Source organism: Calonectris borealis, chromosome 7, assembly GCF_964195595.1.
Source record: "Calonectris borealis chromosome 7, bCalBor7.hap1.2, whole genome shotgun sequence".
Classification (NCBI taxonomy): domain Eukaryota; kingdom Metazoa; phylum Chordata; class Aves; order Procellariiformes; family Procellariidae; genus Calonectris; species Calonectris borealis.
The window spans coordinates 25,360,920-25,379,686 of record NC_134318.1 but is presented as its reverse complement, the minus strand read 5'-3'; the positions used below and the strand labels follow the sequence as shown (position 1 = coordinate 25,379,686).

Genomic DNA, 18,767 nt, shown 5'->3' with positions numbered 1-18,767 from the left:
TTTCCACACTTCTATTTTTCAACAAAATTAACATTCTTTGATCTTTGAAGCCTAAAATATTACCAGTATATAAACATATATAAACACATATTCAGAGAGATAGCACATGTATAGATAAACTGAAAAAAAAACCCCCACCAATCAAGCATCATTCCTGAATTCCAGAATAGCAAAAGAAGCATTTTTAACTGAGAAGTTTGTTTCAATGATTCTTTTTTCCATAGAATACACATACCTCCTCAAAAAAATTTGAGTGCACCTTGGACTGTTAGTAAAAATAATCTGTTTTTATATAGGAAGCTTACCCTGATCCTGAAATTACCAGAATATCTGTTCAATTTTACCCATTGAGCTCAATTTCAAGAATATATCCTTGACTATAATAAATATTGCCATGCATTAGTGTGGTGAAAATTAGCAACTAAGTACTTATGAGGCAGTAATTACAACCGGGACAGTAACTGAAGGCACTTCAAGAGAGAGAGGTGTTTCAAGTCTACCGTTCTTGTCAGGTACAAAAAGGGGGGGGCAGATTTCTTCTGTTTCGTGAAACGAATTCTGCAAAAGGGTACTGTATTTTTGACATTGCTTGGCTCAATACTAGATTTAATTTTACTTTGTCCTAAATTTTATTAAGCAGCAGGCTTTCATATCATAACATAAGATTGTATTAAGCAACTATTCAGACAGAAGCTGGACAGGAAACAATTAAGGCTTAGATAATGAAAAACAGTAGCTTGGAGCCTATGAATCAACTGCATGCATGTTTCTGTTAAAAAGGCTAGCAGATGAGTAGTTAATGCTGACAAGAGGTCACTTTTAGCTTCTGAGGAAAATAATGTTATCCGAGAAAGGATAGGATTTTATTTCTCTGAGGACTTTCAGATTCCAACAATATTGCAATTGTTTACATGTAATTCACATATGAAGACTTTTCTTTAAAAATATATAGGTGAGAGCAATGGCCACCTGAAGGTTGTTCTTCCAGCTTTGTTAGCTCGACCTTACAGCACTTTGTAAGAATCAACAGAGCTCTGACCTGCTTTGCAGCATCTTCTTTTTGCCTTACCCTAATTATTGCCTTCAAGAACACCACTTCTACCTTAACTCCGGTAAGTTACGTAGCAGTGGGGAATTCTTCACTGGCCATCTCCAGCCACCTTGGCTTCCTTTGAGCAGTTCAAAGTGACTCGAGCGAAGTACAAAATCCTGTTTGAGCTGTCATTTACACATAAGTGACTTTTGTATTTCAGTGATTGCCCCTTTTTTTCTTTTAAGTAGGAAGTACCTCCTTAGTCCGTAACAAAAACTGCTTAAAAAAACCCAAAAAAAACCCAAACCCAAACCCCAAAACAAACGTCTTGCATTGACTTTTACTTGTGCAGTATAGCTAGCAAGGACACAAAGATTATTTTAGTAAGGATCCAATCCTGCAAGGTATAAGCCACCTTTTTCTGCACAACTTTGAAACTGACAAGACCTGTCCATAGTTTTGTTTCAAACTCGCACTACTGAGATCTCTTAATTAATGCAGTCTCTTTCTTTCTAACCTCGAATTCATTGAGGGCTATAAAGACTTAGAGAACCACAGAATAATAAGGTTGAGAAGGACCTGCTCAGAGGCAAGATCAGTACAAACAAATGTTTGTCCAGCCTTTTATCAAAAGTCTCAAATTACTGAAATTCCATATCCTGGCCCAAAAATCTAATAAAAATTTCAGGTCTAACCACAATGTCATCTCATCAGGCTTCGTGATTCTAGCCTACCACACTGAACACACAGCTCACACTTTCTATCTTTTCATCAATTGTTACCTCATCATACCACAACAACCTTCCTTCTCACCTTTAAAGCTCTTCAGAACTTACCAGTCTTTACCTCTGAATTTTATTTTGAGTCATCATCGGCCTTCACCTTCACTGAAAAACAGCAACTCTCAGCAACTGTCTCCCTTAAAAGCCCCATGCTTGCCTCATCCCTGCCATCCTTCAGATGACGACAGAAAAATCTTCTCCACAAAGTTCTGACACAATTTCTAGAGAAACTGCCAGTTAGACAAACAGTATCTGCATATGGATTACTGAATCTGTAACTTTCTTTAAAACTTCAGATGATTATTTCATCCTCCAGGTCTATTTGTTTTTCCTACCCAACTTGTCTTTATGACATAATCTCTACAGAGGATGGACTATCATATATATCACTGACTGTACAATGTACAGCACAGCATAATTTAATGAAATCTAGATTCCTACATTTTCTGGCACTACCACAATACAAATATTGGCAGAACACTGAGCACCTTCTTAAATTGGTAACTAAGTAACACAGGGCTTTTATTCTCTTACCATTTTTGATGTTGGGTATAACAAGTTGCGTAGGTGAATTTCTGTTTCCGATGCCTTCTTTCTTTTGGTTGATAGTTGTGATGAAATTGCTGAAAGTGGAAAACTGATTTTTGGCTCCTCTCTCCAACCCCTGTAATTAAGATGACAGCATGCTATAAAGGGCTAATACATTACTGCAAGAGTAATCTTACTCATGAGGTATTACACAGAATACTTAAATATCTTTTATCTTGAAATCAGATTGCTAATACCTAAATAAGACATAAATAATGATTCTGCAATTGTATTTCAAATTGAATCAGGAGAGATACCATAAAATTCCTTTCCATTACATTCAAAAACTCAAATATTAATTTGCAGGATATGAAGATATCCTTGGATTACTGCAAGGAAAACACTATACGATTAGAATGCTTTCAACAATATTCTGACTTTCTGTATCCTAATTTCTAACTACTTTTGTATTCCTCACTACATCCAGCTCAGTTTAAACAGATGAAAGTGTCACATATTCCTTTTTCCAAATAACCCTAGTATACTGAAGTATTTTAGACAAACTTCCCAAGACTTCAAATGTGGGGCCAAAAATTCTATGTGAGCTAACCTGTTAATAAAATTTGAATACTGGCTACCTGGGTAAAAACCCCAATGATTCAAAATCGTCAGCATCAGCTGCCACTGAAGAAAGGCTAGCCAACAAACATTTGTTAACACCTTGTTAAAAAAACCTGCTTGAGTACCTGTATGTGCTGCCACCAAGGAGTCTGCACAAGCCTTTGCTAAGCAATGTTGAGCGCTAATGTGTTTTAACAGTGAACAGAAGTGAAATCACACAACAGACTTCCAAAGGATTGTGCCAATCGGTCTGTTCAACGCTGAGTGCTATGAGATATAGTTATTTACTCTGGAGGATTTGCAAAGCATGGGTGGATTAAAGGGTTTGCCCAAGACGACAGAAGTTGCATGATGGAGATTTTAATTTCCATCTCAGCTCCAAGTCATCAGTTGGTATCAGGTAAAGGTAGATCAACTCAAAAAAATATACACACCCTCCCTGCACATCATGATTTTCAGCCTCGCATTAACTTAAAGATGCATTTGCTTGATATCTGGTATCTGCGCTCTCAGTTAAAAAAAAAAAAAGTTTTCATGCAAATCAAAACTGTAATTCCCCAAACAAGAATAAAAATTCTAGAATAATTAACATAATATCCTATCAATTTTTTTAAACCCATACATTTCCCTTTCCCCTTAAGAGTAGTAAATTTGGACTAAGAGATGCAGCCAGAGTTCTGAGGAAAGCACTTCACTTCCACCACAACATCCTGAAATACCACCAGGAGGGTAATAACACAGCCCATAAACCTGCCATGCCGCAGTGTACGCAAGCTGGTACACTGCCAGGAATTTTAAATAACTGTGGCACAAACAGCCATTTTTCCATGGCTTATAACTCAGCAAATTGTAAATTTGAACAATCAGCAGGACTTCTGGCTTTAAAAATACCAAGTTTCAATTTCTAGCTCCAAATTCCTTGTATGCAACAAACATTCAAAAATAAAATGTAATTACCACTATAATTTTCACATTAGCTTTTTCATTCTATAACCTTTGAAATATCATTATGACGCTTCTTAAAAATCATCTGGCACATGACTAGAGAAAAACAGACCCTGAACAAACATGGCAAGACACGACTGACTGAAAAAGGACTTTTAAACAAATCCAGACCTGAGGTTAATCTGCTGTGTCACAAAATGTATGCTCTAGGTAGAAAACCTCTGAAGCTTGGACTAGTCTAATTATGATTAATAGAGAATAGATATCAGAGATAATTGAGAAGAGGAGCTTTTATGACACAGACTATTGTGACAGCCTTTTTGACTGACTCAGCTTTCTAAGTTTTACTCCAGCAATGCCACTGAAATAGTATAGTTGAAGAGTTAAAAAGGTTCTTCTTAATGCCACCTCCCTCAGCAGTGATCAGAAAGAACAAAAATTGCACGTGCTATTTAACTCCACCATCCTGCTCCAAGTGCAATTCCAACAATATTAAACAAATATATGGACAAAGGCTTTACGGGAAAGCCCTGGAGGAATACTGGGAAACTACATGCTCATTAATGAGCATCTCTGACATCTCCTGGGAGAGTAATCTAGGACAAGTGTACAGCACCATGTCATACCTACAAAATTTTGTAGGAGGTCAGTGAGCCTCTAGAGCCTAAGACTCTACACACATACTGCCATCAGAAAACTGAACACCCACATAAAGAATGAGTATGCTTAGAGGGAGTAAGTGGATCAAAGTAATCTTTAATCATCTTTTTTAAGAGTATATTAATAATTCACAACTCTGCTGGCTTCTTGGTGGAAGTTTTCCAAAGTATTAAGCCCTCCATAAGACTGGAGAGGTACTAGCATTATACTTTATAAATCTATGTTTTTCATTATTGAAGTTAAATTAGATGGTGAAAATAAGTCAAACTGTTTGCAAAGAGCACATACAGCGTGCTTTCTGGGAAGAGGCAAAAGACCATCTAGAAGAGTTTCTTGAAAATCCTACTCTTTAGCCCTAACATAACTCAATCAAAACACACATGTATGTGGCAAGCAACAGCCAGTGAGGAGTAAAAGCTTTCTTCCCTGTGCAAGAAGACATGGAGGACACTCAGATTACCTAATGGCAGCTGTCAATGCAACAACTCAAGAAGTAAGATTTTCCCTTCCATTCATATCTTGAAAGGTATAATATAGGACTGGTTTAGCTTTACAAAAGCCTCTACTTGTTCCTGCTTACTAGGGGGCAAGTTATTTAGCTTCCCACAAGTTTCTTTTCAGAATCTGAATGCTGACCTCCAAACCATCACCTCTTATGCATTTTTTCTAATCACCATTTAGCCCATAAGAAAAGCCTGAACTCCTTGCAGGATCATGTTAATTTATTCATGGACTAATTTAATCTCCACAACTTCCTTTACAAATAAAAACAAACAAACAAAAAAGTAACCATTCTTCCACAATTCCACATGGCCCTGGGCTAGGAAAAGCCATGATATGAATGACAATAGCAATAGTCACATAATCCCTTTATTCCAACTTGCAGCCAGCTTAAACTCCAGATGAGACATCTTTCATGCACATGGCCTTAGGAGAAATAGGATACCACAGTTATCTATTGTCTTACTAAAATTCTGACCTTTTCCACAGCTATTGTGGAGAATGGAAACTGTTTAAAGGATGTGTCACACCTTTACGTTGCCTTCGAGGAAGGTCTAGTCATGCCACATCAGTTGCACAAATCTATGGTGGGTCTTTAGTGCATTGAAGAAAATGTCAATTACACAAAATCTGGGGAGATGTTCTGGACAAGGATATCTGAGGCTCACTTCATATAGAGACAAGGTATAGTATCTGTATCACCATAGTTATCATATGATGGCTATAAATTTAGAAATAATAGGCAGAGAGAATAGGAAAATTAAGGTCATCTGGAGTATCACTGTATCAGGCATGTATTTTTAAAGGAAGGGAATTTTAATGGGAAAAAACCCCATGAATAAGCAAAGATTTTTTTTTTTAAGACAATAATTTCCGCCTTTTGTCATCACATCATATTACAAACTTTTCCCCAGTTTAATGAGGAGGAAGCTGAGAAGATATTTCTCCCTTCAAAAGTGTTTGAGAGGATTTGATTAAGTAACACACATTTTTTGATGTTCAGTTAGAACTTTTAATAAAAGAACTTGTATTAAAATCATGCTATATATGATGAATCTCACAACATACTTACAAAGCCCTGGAATTGGATGGGTAGGTTGGTCACAACTAGGGCTTAGCAGACCAACAGTCCAATACCTTCTTCGCAGCAACTCATAAAGGTCTTGCAAAAGCATACCTGCATTCCCTATTTGGATCAAAAACTGCATCCTGTTACAGACAGGGAAATCCAGGGCTATGGAAATATCTATTACATCTGTCCACAAAACTCTCTCTGTGTAACATACTATTAAACTCCATACGCTGCTCTTTGTAAATTCAGAATCCCACACGCATTTGACAAGCAATCACACCTAGCGAGATCTGAGGTCCTCTGTAGCAGGTCAACTTAGACAACTTATGCCTGTGGGCAACCGTTCAAAGGTACATGAAGGATGTCCAGCTACAAATAAGTTCTCCTGATTCTTTAAGGCAGTGGGAATTCTACATGGCTGCCCAGTTGCACATGTTTTTCCTTAGCTGAGCTAAGCCTGACACGTTTTAGACCAGCACTTGTATCTTTATTCTAAGGGACTGGCATTTGCCATTCAAAGTCTGAAGTGGAGATTTTCGAAGGTACAAATAACTCCTGGGCACTTGTCCATCACAGACTTCTCCCACCAAATCTGTATTTGAATCACAAGAACAAACACATTCTTCTACATTGACACAGATCTGCAAAGCTTGAAAGTCTTTCAGAAGATTGGAACATTGTAGGCAAAACACAAAATTGGGAGAATTGCTCTAAGGAGTTTGCAGTTTGCCTACGATTACTTCATTTAACATTACAATTATTTCACGACAGACATAAACATTAGATGCTCAATCTTTTAAACTCAGATTATGTAAAATGATAATTTCTATTAAGTCAGACTCTCATCAGAACTGTTGAATTAAAATCTCGTAACTGCATTACCTACAGGATTGGTAAAATTTTTGCTCTGTTGTTGGACTGAAGTAAGTTATGGCATTGAGCTATGTAAGATATTCAACTCATGCCAGGAAAATTTTATGTTTCATAATACTGTATGGTCAGCAGAAAGAAAATCATAACTCCAGTAAAATTAAAAATCTCAAACGAGATTTCTGAAATAAAATTATTCTGGCAAATATCCTTCTCACAGTTTTTCACCTGTGTTAACCCATTCATCAATTACCGAAATGTTTTGGCATCTTTGCTTCAACACAACGTAAAAACCCCAAAAGACCTTTTAAGAAAAAGTTAAAAATACAAACGTATTTTCCAGCTAGCTCTCTTGCAATTAGGTGTATTAAGAGCTGAAACCCTCCACCCCCGAAAACCCTTAACGAACATTCACAATGCTGCAAACCCTCAGTCATGACTAACCCAAAAGAGCAGACCGTTGTAAAATGTTAAAGAACTATAAGTAGATGGAGAATTTATAGCTTCATTATGTCACTGCTACAGATGCACTTGTTATTTTTAAGAAACTTGAATGAAAGCCTCTCAACGGAAAAGAACATGAAAGAAAATGGGCATGGTGCTCCCCCACCCCCCGAATAAAGCGGCAAACAGAGCAAATGACAGCGGGGACCGCAAAGACGGTCCCGCTCCCCGAGGCCGGGGCCCGGCGGGCGGCAGCCCGGGCGCTGACGGGTCGCTGGGCCCCGGCGGGGACCGCAGGAGACCTACCCCGGCAGCCGCGCTGGATGCCGACGGGATGGGCGGCAGTTTCTCTCGCTCCTTTTCTTTCTCCCCTTCTTCCTCCTCTTCTTCCTCATCCTCGCCGCCCTCCTCGGCTGACGGGGACGCCGCGCTCCCCTGGTTCAGCTCCGCGCCCGGCAGGAGCCCCCCGGGGCCGGGGGGGAGGTCGGCGGCAGCCGTGGCCGCCGGCGGGCTCTGCAGCGACATGGCCCCGCTCCCGGCCGCCCCGCGCCTCTCTCCTCACGGCAGCCCCTCAGCTCCCGCCGGCACCAAGCCCCCGCGCCCTCTTCTTCTCCTCCCTCCCGCCGCCCCCGAGCCCCTCCGAGGAGCCCCCGCGGACACCCCCAGCGCCGCCGCTCTGCTCCGCTCCGCTCGGCGCGGGGCCGCCGCGACAATGCAGCAGCCGGGCTGCTCCCGGGCGCTCAGACACCCCCGCACAGCGGGGCGGAGCGCGGCCCTGCCGCCCCCGCCGCGGCCCCGGCGAGGAGGGGGAGCGCGGGACGCAGCGGAGCGGAGGCGGCCGGCGCCGCCGGACCCCGCTGCCCTTGCGCCCCCTCGGCCACCGCGCCACCTACAGACCGCGGGCAGGAAGAGGGCCCGAGGCCGCCATGTTGTTTATAGGCGGCTCATAGAAACGCGCTTGGCGACCAGGGGCGCCGCGCGGGGGCAGCGGAGGACACGGCTACGGAAACTCCGTAGCGCAGGAACCGCCGCGGTGCCGGCCGGGCGGCGCCGGCCGTACGGGAATCGGGGCTGTCCCCCGCGCTCTGCGCAGCCGCGCTGGCCACGGACGAGCGCTGCGCAGCGGCCGCGCCCCCGCGGGGACTTCGTTCGCCGGGGCGGGGTGGGGGGCACCGCCGGGCCCCGGGGGTGGCGGGGCGCCCTGAGCGTGAAGCGGCGCTTCCGCCGGCCGGGATCTCCCGCCTCCCAGCGAAGTCGTGCCCCTGCGTCCCCCACGAGCGGGGCGCGGCCTCCCGCCGGGCCGCGGGGCAGGCCGGGCCGGGGGCATGGCCGCGGGGAAGTGCACGAGTAATAAATATAAAACTGCGGGGAAGGGACCTCGGCGCGGGTACCGGCACGGCACTGCCGCTCCTCCGTAGCAGCGGGCTGGTGTTGGGTGTTGCACCGCTGGCAGGGACTGTGCTGGTAGTGGCTCCTGTCACGCCGCGCTGTCACCTCACGGTACCTTCATCACGGCTTCGAGTCACACTCTAACGAGGAAAATACAGAAATGAAGTGTAAAAGCTTAGTCCTGTCTCTCTTTCACTGGCAAGGCCAGAGCGGCGCCAGGGCCTGTGCGATGGCAGGTCTTGGCCCTTCGTATGGACAGCCTGAGGGAACATCGGCTGTGAGAGCCCCTGTGCGGTGGCCCGGGCTTGCTGAAGCTTTGCTGTAATAATGTATAAAAAAAACCATCTTCAGAAGACGTGCTATGTTGAACTGATTGCACTACAACATCTAGACTAGATGTAATTCAGCATTTGTCTGTGGGGTACTGACCTACCACTTGGCTTGGTACGCAAAAGTATGGGAGTCCTTCCGCGTGCGAGGGGTGCCATGTTTCTGTACACTAAGCCACATAAAATTTAAGCCCTTCAAACCATTAGCTGCCAGACGAAACAAGTTGCTTTCAGACCACTCTAATTTTGTGGCTGGAGAAGAGTTCCCCTCCCAGCTTCAGGATCAAAGGAGTGTGACTAGCATTACAGACCACTTGAAACAAATCTTCAAAATTGTTTTTCAGTTGGAGGTAAAGCACGTGGTAGTTTTTCTCAGCATTGGCATTACACAAGTAGCTCCTGCAGGTTGGAGCTGTGGTAAAGATCTCTGTAAGCTGCATAAAAGCAAGGGCATAATAGGTACTTCAGCGTTAATCTAACACATTGAAAAATACTTTCCCTTTTCGAAGGAACTGGCAGACCTGGAGTTTATAAGGTTTCATTAAGAAATTGCTTTGTCTCCTTACCAAGTTAAATATGAGAGCTGGTTTTCCAAAAAGTTCACTCCTCACTGTGCTTACTTCCCAGTTGCTCTCAGCAGTTTGCATGAATAAGTGGCCTGCTGCACTTAAACAAAGCCCCCCAAACACTCACTCATCTTTTTTCTTTCCGTGCCAAGACAGAACATAATGATAGTAATTGCAACAACTTCAGTACAAGCAGCTATACACCCAGTGGCAGTCCCCAACTGGAAGTAATTGGCACAGCTGTTTTGTGGAGCTGTGCCAACTTGAACCAGGGAAGGATCTGCTCGCTTGAGCCTGCAGAGAGAGATGAAGCAAAGGGAAATAGAAATGTAGGAAGGCAAGTATACGAATGAATTCATGATGCTTTTTTTTCAATTCCATTGAGCTATAAAGGCCTGATTTTCGATAGCTTCAAAAGCACTGAAATAGCCTTCTACCAAGATTATTTCACAAAAAGCTAATGCAACATCAGAAACATCAATTTTTACTCTCTATACTGTCCTGTGCTATTTGAAGCTGAAGTGTTCTGTTGAACTAAATTAATTCAGGTGAATATTTTGACCCATGACAATTATGAAAATAGGCACAAAAGTACTGTTAAAAAAATTCCTTCCTATTTTTATAAGAGCGTAAAAGGACCACATACTGAAGAAGAAGCAAACGCATTTTCTTACTTCTGACAAAGGTAGCATACATCTGCTCCTAGGCTTTGTAACTAAAAGTATTTCAATGTAATTCATAGATCCACAAGGCAGTCAAAGATGTAACTGCAGCTGGGAAAGACATGTCTAAACTGGCTTTCAATTTGCTAGCACGGATGGATGCTAGCTGGGTGTAGCAGTGCTGCATGGAATGAGGCAATGCATGTAAACCCTACAATCATTTGTTGCCAAAGTGATAAACCAGCGTAGCGAGCAATGGAGCAGTCAGAAAACAGGATAACGACAGTCTGTCTTCTGGCAGACAACATTTGTGGGATATACAACGTACACAATTTTGTAAAACTAAACAGAGGTATGCAACTGCCATTTTACAAGACTTCACAAATTTGCTGGCCAGATGGCCTGGGAGCCTTGGCAAAGGGCCCTGCACACTCAACGCCTTTATTTTGAAAGTGTTTGCAGGCTTTTTGTTTGCATCACCTTTCATAATATTTCCAGTCCTTTCTTTGAGGCTGATAATGCTTTTGCTTACCTCGGTGGTTGCTTTTCCATCCTCAACTGTTATTATGTTCCCTCCTTTATCCGTCCAAGGACCCTTTGCCTGATTTTTTTTAATCTCTTCTGAGCTGCTTAAAAATCTTAAATCACATGGAGCCAGCTACTTCACAGTATTTTTTGGTGAGTGGGGGGAAGGTAAAGTTCAATCAAAACCCGTTGCTCGTGCCAAATACATGCTGCCTGGGCCTACACATCCACCCTGGTTCCTGGATGAGTTTGCAGCCTGCGCTGGACCCCACGTTGGCATGCCACGCTGCTGGCTCAGATAAGCAAACGTACACTGCAGTAACAGGCCTGAATGACTGCGGGGGGACACAGGCAGTACGTGACCCTGAGCATATTTTCTTGTACTCATGGGAGAACAATCCTGCCTTAGCAGGGTGTTGATCCTTTCAACCAGAAGAAGACCTTCTTGACAGCTTATTTTAAAATTGTTCACAAATATATTTCTTCTTATATCCAAAGAGTTTGAGTTTTCAGGAAGGGGAAAAAGTCAACGGCACATCTCTGTGCAATGACGTGGCCAGGCACAGACCGCCACTAGAAATGACAGATGGAAACAAACCAAATGCTAACATTTGTTCACAAATGATTAGTAAATGCTTACAAGTAATAGATATGCTCACAGAGACTGGCATTTGGGAGTGATGCACAAATGAAAAAAATAGAAAGGGCTAAATTCCCTGGCTAGTATTTTCATGACAAATAATTGAGTGTACCTCACATGTTCCTCTGCAGTCAGAAATCAAAATGCAGCCGTTGCCAAAATCAGCCCTGGTTTAATTCAGTAACATTAGGGGTGGTTTTGGCCCATTATGGTTTTTTTTCCCTGGCCCTCAAATGCTTTACTAGTGTTCGCAATCAGAGTATCAAAGATCCCTGGTGCAAACTGGCATTTCAGGAATTGAAGTGACCTGTGTCCTTTAGAAAAGGTGGGCTGAATTTCCTGTTCAGGTGGTGATACACTCTCATCGCACGGCTATACTCTGTCTCTCTCTTTTATTGAGTAGTACTGTTTCTTTCTCTTCATACTGTTTGAAGATCTCGTACACTTCCCAGTATTTGGACCGTTTAACAGATGTGTGCTTTGTTATATGGACCCTGAGTGGGCACAAGGGGAAGCACAGGATGGCTGAAACATCGAAAGGGGAAGCAAAGGCTGGAGACAACCCATTTCCTCTCTATGGGAGTAGGGGAGAGAGAAATGGTTGGGAGTTTTCCAACACAACAGGTTTTCGGCAAAACATTTCGGTTTCAACAGAAAGACCTGATTCATTGAAAAGGAAATGTTTTGCAACGAAGCATCTTTTTCAGTGACCTTTTAGCAGAACTCAGGCAAGACGCCTGTTACTTTGCCAACTCAGTTGGAGAGCTCGCCACACTTGCCACGTGAATCATCAAAATCAGAGACTGCATAGCTTCTGGACTCCCCGGCCAGCTACCTCCTGAGCTGCTCTACCCTCCTGTGCCACCTGCCCACATCACCCATTAGGGAAGGTGGACGTTCATGTCTGCCCACAAGTCATGACTGTTCCGAGACTGCACAGCCTCAGGGCTTGTAAGGGATGACCCCAGTCTCGTCTGACCTTCCCTATTGGCAGCCATCCGTTTCCCCTGAAATTGGACTAAGGTATAAATTTGGGGAATTTTGTCCTAAAGAATCCAAATGATTGTGAATCCATCTGCCATTGCTGACAAGCTAGTCCAATTATGTTTATTATTCTTGCTGGGAATAGGAAATTATGTCAAACTTGACCTTGTCTTACTCTATCTTTCAGTCCCTGGATCATACGCCTTCATCTGCGAGAGAGAAAAGCTCCCTCTTTTCCAGGAGCACATGTGCAAAGTGCACTCAAACTCTCCTGAGCTAAGTCCACGTTATTTCCCCTATGACTAACATTAGATGAACTCATCTATAGCTCTCACTTACCCTTTGGCTGTCCTCCAGTATTTGGAAAGCCCCATTTTTAAAAGAGTTTATAAACATTTAGAAAAGTGGTGCAAAGAACTCCTCAACTCATTCATCTGAGGCACTTAGATGCAGTTACCCAGCCGTTGTTTTGTCTTGGCAGGTACTCAGTTATATCTTTCTTTTTGGCAAATGGTAAACTTTTGATTGAAGGTACATCATCAGATGGGATGCATCCTGCTTGGGCATTCCTAGTACAGAGAAGGAAGAGGTAATCAGCAGTTCTGTCTTATCTGCATCATTACATTTGCATTTTGGGTTCCTTGTCATCACTGACTGGTGCAATACAACATCTGTACCAGCTAACAGTAGAAGGCTCATGGACACCGGTGCCTAGGCAACAGCTGATTTTTTAGGTTAGTGATTAACTCTTTTTTTGTCTGCCTGAATAAGCTGAATATTATATTACCCCTTGCCATGGAACAGAACCTTTGGGTTAAAAGAAATCATTAGCCTCTATTTTAGAAACACTATGGCTATTTTAGTGATGTCCAGAGTGAGGTTATTTGTGATAACCCAGTGTATGCAAACACTAGAAGAGAGACACGGCAAAAGAAAAATTCACCAAATGAAGAGAATGAACTTAGTGACCATGCAACTTTTACTAAGATTTCCATTTCTTCTCTCCAGAAGGTTGGTGTTGGTCATTCAATCTTTAAACTTCAGTTAACTTCACTTAAACTCTTACAAGATATAATAGTAGCGTGATCTTCCCCAAGGTATAGCAAGGGACAAAAGTTAAGGCTAGGAGATACCCCTCTATCTTTCTCATGTCTGATCTGGGCATTATTTTAAAATGAGATCGAGGCAGATATTAGACACAGGATTTTATCCAATTTCTATTCAAACTGGAAATAAGAAACAAGTATGCCATGCTAAAGGAGGTTCAAATGAGGAGGTAGTATATAATGTTTGACTCAGAAAGATGCTTCTGTACCTTTGTCATCATATGACCTATAAAATTGTAAAATACTGTTAGAGTTAAGATTTCTGTTTAGCATGGCTTTGCAAATCTTTGCTTACTTAGAGTTAACTAGCCTGATTTCTTTAAAAAGAGAACGTTCTTGAACTGAAGTGACAGCGAGGGACGCAATTTAAGTAAATTTAGTACGCTCATCCTCTTTGCCTAAGAGGACTGAGCCTTCCGGAGCAGCGCCGGCAAAGGCGGCGGTAACCGGGGCTGCAGCTCCCTCCAGCGCCGGCACGGCGGCGTTTCCAGCCGCGGCGTCGCGCCGCGGAGGGACCCGGCCGCGGCTGAAACAGCATCGCACACGGCTGCGCTCCTGGTTCCTAGCGTTTGGAAATCATTTATTAGCTCACAGACGTGACGGACATCGTAGGAATTCCTAGATTTCGAGCTTTATAAATAATAAATGTGGGATCAGGTCACATATATAATAATTCACATGAGTATCCTGGAAACTGATAGGACAAATGGCATAGATTAACTTTATCTCGTACATTAGTTTTGGCAGGCTTAAGAGCTGGATGCTTGAAGGCTGTTGAGAATTTCACATCTTTAATGCACTGTGTGATATTCCCTTTGTAATGTCTAAATGGGACGGGTACAGTGCTTGCTCCTTCCGATACCTTGGTTAGCTAACACTCATTGTGTTTCTTATTTCTTGAAAAGATGATGGCTAACTTTTATACATAGGAGAGATATCTGAACAACTTACAGAGGTCTTGAACCTCCCAAGGAGGAAAGGCCTCTGGCAGACATACAATGGTAACTAAAATCAGAGGGCTGGGGCAATTACTGCCCCCACCCACTGAATGGTGCTGTTCTTGCTGATGAATCTGCTCCTTTCCTGCCATGCTTTTCAGGCTGGTCTGTAAAATAAACCAGCTCTGCTTTTAATCTGTTGCTACAAGCCCATGGGAACCCAAAGTGGAGGAGGAGCCTCTCCTTCTGCTGGGTGCTGGCGGGGCAGTTCCTGCAGCAGAGCGAGCCCTGACGACAGTTCTCCCCAAATCCCGTTCCTCAGGTGCAGCTGGAGCCGGGCATGGATCCACCTGCAGATCTGTAGCATGGGCCCCGATGTGCCCCAGCTCCGCACCTGGCCGAGCGGTAGCTGTTGGGTGCTGTGTCAAACAGGCAGGTTCCCGGCTTTCCCAGGCTCAGCCTTCCCTCTTCCAGGGCTGCTTTATTTTCCCTTCTTCCCTGCTCAGGGTAGCGGTTGTTTGAGAAAGTCAGTCATTTCAAAACGTGTCCCCGGGCTTTCTCCCCTGCCTCCCATAAACACCCTCAGTTCCAAACCCAACACTGCCACTTTCACAAGATTTTCTTAAATTTCCCACATTGCTATCAGTTGCAAATTTCCCCTTGGACTCTGCTATAGACCCACTGGGTGCCTTTCAACAGCTGCCCAGAGTAGCTGTGAGAGTGAGTAGAGGTAAGGAACACCGTGCTGTGCTATGGCAGCCACAGACCAAAATCACAGAAGGGAGAGAAAAACTCCCAACAAGACCCCAAACTGTGCTGTAGTGTCAGGATAGACCCCTCACGCATACGTACTGCTATGTTCACCATACCTCTGAGGAGCACACCTGAGGTTTTACAGCAGCTTTGGGGGAAGACAGCAGCCTTCAGAAGATATCCTCAGTCAGCATGGACTCTGACACCAGAAGCTCCCTGCGTGCCAGCAAAAGGCAGCAGGACACACGACTCTCAATTATTTTTCCAAGAGGACCAGAAGCGCTTATGGGATCGGATGGGTGCCAAGGGCATCCCTGTGCTGTGCACACCCTGAACGGCTGGCACGTGGCTGCAGACAGGGCACTCCAGTGCAGGTTGCACTAGCATAATTCCCAAGGGCCTCTTAAAAAAATGCACAAATATAAGTAAATAAGATCTAGATGTATTTTATGGGTATTTCTTTCACAGAAATACTCATGTTCACCCGAAACTGGTTCAGTCCTAAACAATGTCTCTTCTTGTAAAACCTCCTTTTCCAACAAAAAACCTCCCCTCGGTGTATGTGGAACTGAAGGACTGATGCGAACACAATTAATGTAACGGTGACTGAATTTACTTAATAAATGAACAAATAATGCTGTTTTGCTTTTGTCATCTTCAGAGGAAATATTCACCAAGTGGTTAATAATCACATTTTCTGCCCTTGCCCCACACAGAATCCCTGTATAAAAAAACCCATCACCGTGTTTGACTCTAGTGGTAGAAACTTTATAAAAGCAAAGCATTGGTCTAGGTAATAGGGTTGTTATATCTCACTTCTTCCTGAATAATTCTCTTTTAAGAAATGTTTCCCCTTTGTAATTTTCCTGCACTTATTCTCCTTAAAAAATAAATATTCCAACATTTTTTACAAAGATCTTCACCTTTACATAATCTCTATTAGGGTCACACTCTCTGGAGTCCCTGAGGCACATAGTAAGGCAGTAGAGAATCCTGTAGTTACACAACATTTTCATACATAAATAAGAGATATTAAAACTAACAGCTGTACCAGATCCCTGTATAAATTATTACAGTTCTTTAAACTGAAAACTCCGTGTACTGAAAATAAATCTGGAAGCATTTTTCTTGAGACTGGCTTCAGCTCCTGGCTTTGTTGGCCGGTGCTGGTAGTGTAAGCAGGACGTCACTTTCCTTTTCAATCTGAGTGACGAAATAGGCTTATCCTGGTCTTCCACCCCGCACCGCTCCACCTGATCTCTCTGGAAAAAGAAAAGGGCAGAGGAAAGGTCTTGCAGAGCTTCCTGTGAACCCTCTCTCCAGCAGAAGAGGCAATAAGGAGATGTGTATAGATCCTCCCCGTGCCGCAAAGCCTGGCTAGGGGCGAGCAGGGGTGCCCGCTGCGGCAGGGTGCGGAGGGGAAGCCTGGCAAGGATGGCCCTGCTCCCTCCAAGGGCTGAGCTGGCAGCAGGGAAACAAGGGAACAGTCTCCCACATTTTCAGGTGATATTGCAGAATTTACTGTTATTGAGTATAGAGGTGTCCAATTTGCTGGAGAGCACTGCAGGAGTACGGGCTCCTTCTCAAGACAGTGGTGCCAAGTTATAACGTCATTTGTATTCAGCCAAGTAGTTCTATTTATAATAACCTTTCAGGTGACCCAATCATATACTTGGTAAAGCACTTCTAAAGAAGGAGATTACTTTCTATCTTTCCAGGGTATGAACTCGTGTACTATATAAATACTGCAGCTTAACTACTGTCTACTTTGAATGTCAGTTAGGATCAGGTAGTGTTTATACACTCCTGATTTTTAGCAGTTTTTATTCAGGACTTTTCAAATTTGCATCAAGCTGAAACTTGGCATGTAAGCTGTCAGCACAGATGCTAGTTTTATTCCAAAAATAGAGTACGTTAAAGCTTTTAAAGGTGTCAAATAGCTTATTTATGCAGTGGTTGCAGATGCTTTAGTTTTCTGGCTCTTTCAACTATACAAAAGCTTACTGAATTGCCTCCCTCCCTCCTCCGTTCTCCAGTGTTACTGTCCTGAACAGTGAGGAATAAGAAGAGAAGTAATCGCACTGGAGAAATAATCCAAGGATGATGTGCCCTGGAAACAGGCGTAAGTAACAGTCATTTTTGGTGAAACAGAACTATCCTTATGGAATCACCATAAAGAAAAAAATTGAGAAGACACCTGAAGTGAATGCGTTACCCAAAATGATGACAGTGAAAGAGAAGACAAAATCCTCAGCACTGTGGAGGGTCCCTAACACTCCCATTTAGACAAGGAAGAAACTCCTCCCAGTGATTACAGCGACCTCCTCCTCTGCAGCGATCACTGCAGAGGATAGCTCTAAACCCACCATGATATCTACTGAGTATGCGTATTAAAGTCTAAGACATCACAATTCAGAAAACTTATAATAGTATAGATCACTTATGTTCAGTGACATACAACACTGTTTGAATGATAAAAAACTGCTCCTCATAGAATAAACCAACCCAAATATATATCCACATGTGAATCCATTTGCTCCATTTTGCACAGGCAAAGAAATGCCCTCTGCCATATCCTGAAGTTAATAAACCTGAGTTCTGGTAGACTACAAAATAAAACCCAGAGATTATAAAACACAGGACCTTTCATGCAGAATGTCCTGCCAACAGCTGCAGGAGATGGCAGATCAATGTAAACATGACATACACCCCATTCTCTTTCTTTTGTAAGTACCCAGAAAGACAGGATGGGGGAGATATAACAAAGCTAGGGAGGTCCTGCCTAGTCAGAGATCTGTCTCCAGCACAAGTTTCCATTTGTAACAAATGGAGGCAAAATACACATAATCATTTGCAAGCATGTTTAAATGTAAATAAAGTGTCTCATATTATGATATGTAGGGTTTTGTTAATTTTCTAAGTTTTAAGCATACTTACAGGATGCAAAGATTGTGATCAGGTTTCAACTGAACTTACTCATTTAACACGATCTTCAAGTTCATAGCTCTATTTTTTCCAGTGAGCAATTTACTCTTGGTAGAAGCACTTATGCCAATACAAGTCAATGTGCGTGACTACTTGTTCTACCCCTCTTGGGGAGGCATGCTCCATCTGTTCATAAAACAAAGAGAATTTGCCACAATGGTTACAGACTAATATTTTTAAGTTTAGATCTTTCATTCCACTGAATCCAACTAGACCCAAATATGAATAAAGACCAGTCACAAGATTATAAGCTTGAAGCATTTGCTCATACATAATACAATACATTCACTACTCAATCTTTTTTTTTCCTCCGAGGAATAGTAGAATTTCAACATTCGTTGGCTATACCTCTTTTCAGAGGTTTTTCATCAGTAATTTCTCCTCTAAAATTTACTCCATATAATGTTCAGCTGTATCAAAATAATAGATAACGA

At 42.9% G+C, this 18,767-nt stretch overlaps 1 protein-coding gene across 1 annotated transcript in view; it reads right to left on the bottom strand.

Moving 5' to 3' along the window:
• Positions 1–8,119, bottom strand: part of HECTD2 (HECT domain E3 ubiquitin protein ligase 2) — a 41,536-nt gene extending 33,417 nt beyond the window's left edge. Inside the window, exons 1-2 of the mRNA XM_075154691.1 lie at positions 7,763–8,119; positions 2,350–2,479 (exon numbers count right to left, since the gene is read on the bottom strand). Coding sequence (XP_075010792.1) covers positions 2,350–2,479; positions 7,763–7,981 — 349 coding nt within the window. The 5' untranslated portion in view covers positions 7,982–8,119. The remainder of the gene's footprint in view (positions 1–2,349; positions 2,480–7,762) is intronic.
• Positions 8,120–18,767: the final 10,648 nt, after the last annotated feature.